Source organism: Eurypyga helias, unplaced genomic scaffold (genome assembly GCF_000690775.1).
Source record: "Eurypyga helias isolate BGI_N326 unplaced genomic scaffold, ASM69077v1 scaffold31618, whole genome shotgun sequence".
Taxonomy (NCBI): domain Eukaryota; kingdom Metazoa; phylum Chordata; class Aves; order Eurypygiformes; family Eurypygidae; genus Eurypyga; species Eurypyga helias.
The window spans coordinates 4,960-13,107 of record NW_010265500.1 but is presented as its reverse complement, the minus strand read 5'-3'; the positions used below and the strand labels follow the sequence as shown (position 1 = coordinate 13,107).

Below are 8,148 nucleotides of genomic sequence, written 5' to 3'. Positions count from 1 at the left end.
CCCCACTGCCCCCTCCGTCTCTTTTCCCCCCTGTCCCATCCCCAGGCCGCCCCCCTCCCCCCGCAGGGATCCCTACGCTCAGGAATTGCCCCCATCCAGGCAATTTCTGGGCTGGGATGAGCGTTTCCCTCCAGAGCCTTCCCTGGCCATCCTCATCCTCGGAGCCATCCCAGCCTCCATCCCTCGGCATCCCAGAGCGGGGGGCAGCCTGTCCTCAGCTCCTGTGTCCCGTTCCCTGGAGCTGGGGCAGAAGGCAGCCCCATCCCATTCCGTCTCCTGCAGCTTCCCGCTCTCTGCAGCTTCGGGGGTCGTTGGTCTCTGTCACGGGGAGGAAAAAGGCAGGAAATTAGGGATAGAGCTCCCTGGGTAAGTTCATCGAGTCCCTGGGTGGCCTGAGAGCTGGCTGAGCATTCCCGAGTGGCACAGGGTGACAGAGGCGGTGGGACAAGCTGGAAGGAGGAGCGGAGGGAGGAATTGCCCGTGGCACAGGCCAGGTATCCATGGGAATACTGCACCAGCCGCCGGGCTAAGAGCAAGGTGCTGCAAGGATGGGTGTAACAACGGAGAAATCCCAGGGGAAGCAGAGAAGCTGGCATGCAGGGAGAATCCGAAATGAGATCCCACCCGGAAAGAGCAAGTGGCCGTGTGGGTACGGGAGTAGTCGGAAGCAAAGGTACGAAGTGGCGGCGGCTGGAGGAGACCCGGACGAGAAGCCGACCAGCGTGTGGGGCCTGAATTTCCGGGCAGGAGCGTTGTCCTGTGGCTCGGGGAGAGGGGGGGACGTCAGCGGAACAGGCGCCGGTTGGGGCTCAGTTTCCGAAGCGAGCGGAGCGGAGGGACTCTGTCCCTGCCCAAATAGAAGCGGGAAGTTCCGGCAGAGCAAAGGGCTTTTTTATTTTGCCTGTTTGCGCCTTGCCCTTCGCTTCCCAGTCAGTCTTTGAACTTCCACGAGAGGTCTTAGTCCATCTCCATCTCAGCTGCGTCTCTGTTGTTGTCAGGAAGGTGGAAGATTTGGGGTGTGACTAGAATGGTGTCTCTGTGGTGCTTGAGGTATTCACGTTTTTGCATTCTCCTCTCTCCAGAGCCCCTTGCCCTGCCAGTTTCTGGATGCCAAGCACCCGCTGCTCCCGCAGCCGATGAACGCGTGAAGAAGAAGCAGCTGACCAGGAGAGGGACCCTTAAGCAGCTGCTAAGATGGGCATGAGGATCAAGTTGCACAGCACCAATCACCCCAACAACCTGCTGAAGGAACTCAACAAGTGCCGGCTCTCCGAGACCATGTGCGACGTCACCATCCTGGTGGGCACCCGCTCCTTCGCCGCACACAAGGCCGTTCTGGCCTGCGCCGCTGGCTACTTCCAGAACCTCTTTCTGAACACGGGGCTGGATGCTGCTCGCACCTACGTAGTGGATTTCATCACGCCAGCCAACTTCGAGAAGATCCTGAGCTTTGTGTACACCTCGGAGCTCTTCACGGACCTGATTAACGTGGGTGTCATTTACGAGGTGGCAGAGCGGCTGGGCATGGAAGATCTGCTGAAGGCCTGTCATTCGACCTTCCCGGACCTGGAGAGCTCGGCCATCACGAAGCAACCCTCCCTGGCCGTGAGCGAGGGGCACTCGGGCCCTCTGAACAGCACCTTCTCCGAGCAGAGCCATTCGTTGGGTGAAAGCCGGAGCGGCGGGGAACATTTTGGCCCTGAGCGGAATTACATCTTGCAGGGGGAAGTGGCAGGCGGCTACAAAGAGGACGACAGGAAATCCGTGAGCGAAGCCAACCAGACTCTTCCCCTGATGCACGCGCAGCATTCTCCCAAGACGGAGCAGGAGTCGGAGCAGGGGCCGTTGGCTCCTGCTGCGAGCGTGGCGACGCAGCCCAGCCTGGGCGCCATGAACATCGTTGTTCAAACCTCCACGAGCTCCTGCCAGCAGTATAAGGTCCAGAGCAACGGCGACTACGGCAAAGGCAGCTTCTTTCCCGCCGATCCTTCCTTGGACATCTCCATGGGGAGCAGCTCCTGTCCCAGCAACAGCGACCACTCCAAAGAGCAAGGTTTTGGGCAGATGGATGAGCTTCAGCTGGAGGATTTGGCCGAGGACGAGCTGCATTTCGAAGATGCCAGCAAAGAGCTGGGCCCGTCGGAAGAGGTCATTGAGCTGAGCGACGACAGCGAGGAAGAGCTGGCCTTTGAGAACGACGGCCGGGACAGCAAGGCCGTGCCCTGCCAGGTGTGCAAGAAGGTCCTGGAGCCCAACATCCAGCTGATCCGGCAGCACGCGAGAGATCACGTTGATCTGCTCACCGGGAACTGCAAGGTCTGTGAAACCCACTTCCAGGACCGGAACTCGAGGGTCACTCACGTTTTGTCCCACATCGGCATCTTTCTCTTCTCCTGCGACATGTGCGAGACCAAGTTCTTCACCCAGTGGCAGCTGACCCTCCACCGACGAGAAGGGGTCTTCGACAACAACGTCATCGTCCACCCCAGCGACCCGCTGCCGGGGAAGGTCGCCGTGTTTGGGGGAGGGCCCGGCTCAGAGCTGGCGTGCGCTGCCTGCGGGAAGCCTTTGGCCAAAGATTTCCACACCGTCCGCAACCACATCCTGGACCACGTGAACTTGAAAAGCCAGACGTGCGGCGTGTGTGACCAGAGGCACCTCAGCCTCTGCAGCCTGATGTGGCACACCCTGTCCCACCTGGGCATCTCGGTCTTCTCCTGCTCCGTTTGTGCCAACAGCTTCGTGGATCGGCACCTCCTGGAGAAGCACTTGGCCGTTCACCAGAACGTGGAAGAAGCTCTTTTTTCTGCGGGCAGAGCTTCAAGCTGGAAGCGGCGTATCGATACCACGTCAGCCAGCACAAGTGCGGGGGTAGCCTGGACATCCGACCCAGCTTCGGGTATCGTCTCCAGCAGCACGGCCTGCCGAAGAGGAAACTGCCGGAGGAATTCCTGAGCGAAGACCTGGCGCTGCAAAACCAGCCGGGCAATAGCAAGTACAGCTGCAAGGTCTGCGGGAAGAGGTTTGCCCACACCAGTGAATTCAACTACCACCGGAGAATCCACACGGGAGAAAAACCCTACCAGTGCAAGGTGTGCCACAAGTTTTTCCGCGGCCGCTCCACCATCAAGTGCCACCTGCGGACGCACTCGGGGGCCCTCATGTACCGCTGTACTGTGTGCGGGCACTACAGCTCCACGCTCAACCTCATGAGCAAGCACATAGGCGTGCACAAAGGCAGCCTCCCCCCGGACTTCACCATCGAACAGACTTTCATGTACATCATCCATTCCAAAGACGCGGAGAAAAACACGGACAGCTGATGGGGTGAGGCAGGGCCGGGCCAGCAAAGGAGCAAATACTAATTAGAGAAGCTGTGGAAAAAATGTCATTTATTTTATTTAACGGTCAGGCGTCGTGGATGGAATCCTCCTTTTATATGTTTTTTTTTAAATTTTTCTTTTGGCCTTGCTAGGGCTTTTTGAGATTTGGTGGCGTTGTACAGATTAACAGCACGTAAGCTACATCACTGTTTCCAAGAAGTCTGTCGTGTTTACTTACCTCCGGTCCTGTTAGAGGCCATCGAGTGCTGTGTCTTTAGCATTTCTCACTAGGTTTTGAATCTAGATTTGTTATTTTTTAACCTTTTAGGCCACTCAACTAGGCTAACCCTCAGTTTGAGCTTGTCCACAAACTGATGCTGCTAAGATTTTTCACACCTGACCTCAGTAGAGAGGGACAGAGCCAGAGCAGGATGGTGCTGGACGTGAAGAAAAGGAAAAAAAAGAAAGAAAAATGGAAAAAAGAAGACGCGTTCTGGGCATCACTGGGGTTCTGCTGCTATTGCGAGGAGATAAGAGAAGTCCGTGCCACGGAATCAGCCTTTGAAGTATTCGCCCCGTTGCAGGGGAGGGGAGCAAGCGGCGTGTGAGCGTGCACGTGAGGAGGGGAACCTGCTGGGAATGGGGTAGGAGGGGGGTTGTCGCTGGCAAGGGCAGCTCCGAGGCCAGCGCCGCTGCTCTCCGGGAGCCCGGCCTGAGCAGGGAGCGTGGCTGTGGCCCCCCGCTCGCTCCTGCCCCGAGACCCCGTCCCCGAAGGAGTGACACCAGCTCCTGCCGAGCCCGAGCAGGCGGCTGTGTGGAAGGAAAGAGGTGGCTGCGCGAGCAGAGGGAGCTCTCGGAGCAGTCGCTGGACTGGAGAGGGCAGCGGAAGCATGTTCAATGTCGTGGGCTCGACTGCTCCTTGGGAGATATTTTGGGATGGCACGGTCACACCCAACTTCTGCCGGCCTGCAGCTGGCCATCGAGAGCGTGCCGGCCTCTCCTCTGCCGTGCACGTCACGCTCTGCCGGCACGGCGCGTCCCAGGGCTGCCAGTTGCTGGAAGCGCTGGATGCCGGAGAGCGGCGGCGCCGCGGCTGCGCGGATCCCGGCAGACAAGGGATGAAGCTGTTGCCTTAACTCCCAGGAAGGTACCTTTGAGGACTCTCCTCTCTGCTGAAGGCATAGCCCCATCCCGGGGCTGCCGCCGCGGATCACCGCGTCCCGGACATGTCTCGTGGCACATGTGTGTAGCAGGATGTTGTTGGTGCGATGTGAGTTCGTTCATCTTGTCGAATTGAGCCGTAACTTCAGCAGGTGCCGGCCGGGGGCGCGACGGCAGCTGACGTGAACCTCGGCCGAGCTCTCCTGGATGTGCGTCGGGCGCGGGACTCCTCGGCGCGGTGGGCTCTCCCGGCTGCGCTGGTGAAGGTCAGCCCCGTGCCGGCAGTGTTTACACCAGGAAGGATGGCGATCAGCTTTTTCCCATGTTATCCTGCTGTGGAGCAGAGGTGGAGAGGAACAAGTATTTCCGATGCTGCAGCATGAGTTTTGGCTGCCCTTAGGTAACTCATTCTACCTCACAAACAGGAAGTGCTCAGGGCTTTCAAGCCACAGCCGTAGTAAATCGTTTCCTGCGCTTCTGTAAAAATAAGCTGTTACAAAACTAGTGATTTGCAAACCCCGTAAACTCATCCCGCTTTCCCCTCCTCCCGAAGGGACAACCCGCGGCAGAGGAGCGGCGGGGGCTGAACGCGTGGTTGGTGAGCTGGGAATCCCTGGGGGTCACTCCCACTGCTCCGCTGTGGCCTTGGGCAAGTCACTTCACCTCTTTGCCTCAGTTTCCTCATCTGTAAAATGAGGGTCGGTAACACTTGTGGTACCTACCTACCTCCCAGGAGTGCGGTGCAGATGGCCGGCTCGTACATGCGGAGCGTGTGGGAGATGCAAAGCGCCGGGTGGATATTGTTTGGTATCCCAGGGAAGCGACACCCTCCGTCCTTTCCCTATCCTGCACCCGTTCCTGGACCTGGCCGGGTCCGTTTACTCCTGTTACAGCCTTCCCTGTGGAAAGCGAACTTCCCTTCAGCCCCATCCCTGTGGCAGTCCTGCGGAACCAGCCCTGGAGCAATATAAGAAGGTGGTGGGGGGTGTCCCAGGACTGCGGAGGGGCCGAGGGGTAGCAGTGTCCCCCCGGGGTTTTGCAGAGCACAGCTCCCCATCGGCTGGGCAATTGCTGTCAGAGCCGGGGGGGAGGTTCACATCCCGGGGAGAGGGGGGTTGGAGGGTGCAGCTGCTGGAAGCCCCTGCCCTTCAGCTCCCTCCATCCGTCAATCCCTGCGGTTTGCCCAAAAGGCTGCGTTCCCACCGCGGCAGCTCCGGGTCCAGCTCTGCTGAGACGAGGGAAGATGCAAGTCGGGCCGTGTCCTTGCTGGCTGGACCTTACGGCTCTTCCCAGGCGGCTCCTTCGTCCTGAGCGTGGGTTGTCCTCAGTCACCCCCTGGACCTGCAGCACCCGAGTCCGATCCCGCTGCATCCCTGGGGTGGGAGGACCGGACCTTGCGGAGAGGACAAGGCTGAGGATGAGTCTGTTGGAAGTTTGTGTCCTTTCCCCAATCCCTGTAATATGGGCTGGGTTTGGAGTCAGCTGGCATCGCCCTGGGGGGTGTTAAACTGGATTTGTTCCGATTTTGGTGCCTGTTTTCAGAGGAGGAGAGGCGCCGAAGCGATCGCCCACCCTGGGGCTGTGTCACGCCTGTTGCCGGAGCTGTGGTTTCCCAACGCTGGTCGCATGGTGCCAGGCTGCGGTCGGAGATCTCGGGCCATGTTTAGCCCAGTGTTAGGTTTAAAAAAACCATTCTGAGAACGCATGGCTCTCTAGGAAAGCGTGGGAGGCGATGGTGTTTGCCGGAGGCTCTGAGGAGCTCGTCGAGTCACGGGGTTTCTCCCTTGTCCTGGTCGTGGCAAGATGGGCTGGTAGGGACGGGTGCGAGCTGCTCTGCTCCGGAGGTTGCGATGAAGGATAGGAGGGAGGCAGGTGGGGCTTGGGAAAGCCAAGTCCTTAAAGCCTCGAGACCCTCCTAAAGTGTCCCAGAAGCTGCGATGAGCTTTGGGATGGGTTGGGGTCTGCAGCCCCGTATCCAGCTAAGCTGCGAAGCAAAAGCCTTTTGTGCACATAAACCAAAAAGAGAAGCTTTTACACTGAAACACTGACGGGCAAAGACAAGCCCACCCTTGGGAGCACAGGGAGGGGAAAGCGGGAGCCCACCCCGTTTTCTGCTGGTTGGTTTTGGTTGGGGGGACGGTGCGGGGGGAGCGCTTGTGTCCCTGGCATTTCTGTGTCTTGGATCCTTTCCAGAGTTACCGTGAATCATTCCCACGTGAAACATCCTGAGATCAGCGAGTTCATCTGCGGAGGCGATGAGGGAACAGCCTCACGCCACTGATCCTCCGAGGGATTGTCCCAGGAGGGGTCAGAGACCTGAGCGCTCCCACCCCGGGAGGGTCCTGGGCCTCTCCATTCTCCAGCTCTGTCACCCCTGTCCCCTCGGCTCCATGGTTGTCCCCAACACCCACCAGCCTGGCTGGGAGCTCCATCCATCCTCCGGAAAGCTGTGCGGATGGATCAACGGGGCTCATCCCAAGTCCCCCCCGCAAGCTGTGTTGCCCTGAGGAACCGTAGCTCCCCGAGGAGCCGGCTGCGTCGCGGTGGAGGCACCCGGTGATGGCAGGGGCTCCCGGCCAGCAGCACAGGGCTCTTTGCATGTGGGGGTGCAACCATGCACAATTTTGGGGGATCCCGTATGGAAACTGCCCGGATCCATTCCCGCTCCACGGCTGCAGCCCTTGGCAAGCTGCTCGCCTCGTGGCCTCACTTCCCCTCGGTGAACGTGGGGCGACACTTACCTACCTTAACCTTAGGAGGCTGAGAGACCTGATCACTGCCTACAGCTCCCTGAAAGGAGGTTGTGGAGAAGTGGGTGCTGGTCTCTTCTCCCTAATGACAGATGATCGGACGAGGGGGAATGGACTCAAGCTGCGCCAGGGGAGGTTTAGATTGGATGTAAGGAAGAAGTTCTTCACCGAAAGGGTTATCACACACTGGAACAGGCTGCCCAGGGAGGTGGTGGAGTCACCATCCCTGGATGTGTTTAAGAGACGGGTGGATGAGGTGCTGAGAGAGATGGTTTAGTGGTGGACAGATACGGTTGGACTGGATGATCTCTAAGGTCTTTTCCAACCCAGTGATTCTATGGTTCTATTCTATGATTCTACCTCGCCTGGGGCAGCCGTGAGGTTGAACTCGTGTTTGCCAAGTGCTTTGGGATCCTTGGGATGCAAGAGGGGAACGCGGAGGGGAGACGCTTCGCCGTGAGCTGTGCCGGCGGCATTTGCGGTGAGCGAGCGCGTCCGGGTCCTTGTGGGACACCCTGACACGAAATCCCTCTCCGAAAAGGAGTGTTTGGAGACCGGTCTTACTCGGATTTCTAAAAGGCAAAGTTTGGTTTGATTCTCCCCTTTCTCAAAGGATCCAGGTCTCTTAATGAACGAGTAATTAAGCAGAAGAAAGAAAAGGAGTTGAATTGCTGTCTAACCTTTCTGTTAAGTTAATAGTAGGTACTGACCTCCTGATATTTAAGTGTTTACTATCTATTTGCTCTAAAGTTTTGTATATTTTGTAAACTTTTCCCCCCAAATAGTAGATGTCTAAAATCGTTGTACATCGGGTTCTTTTATACTCCATTGTTCAGCACAAAGTGTGGTTTTTATTTAGAATAATAAAATGGAAAACGTTGACCTCTTGGGCCTCGTTTCTTCATAAAAAGTGT

The 8,148-nt window shown here is 58.0% G+C and overlaps 1 protein-coding gene across 1 annotated transcript; it reads left to right on the top strand.

Moving 5' to 3' along the window:
• The first annotated feature begins 1,194 nt into the window (after positions 1-1,194).
• Positions 1,195-3,323, top strand: ZBTB39 (zinc finger and BTB domain containing 39). Its single transcript, XM_010156771.1, is given in 2 exon segments — positions 1,195-2,803; positions 2,806-3,323. Coding segments are annotated over 2 exon segments (2,127 nt in total).
• Positions 3,324-8,148: the final 4,825 nt, after the last annotated feature.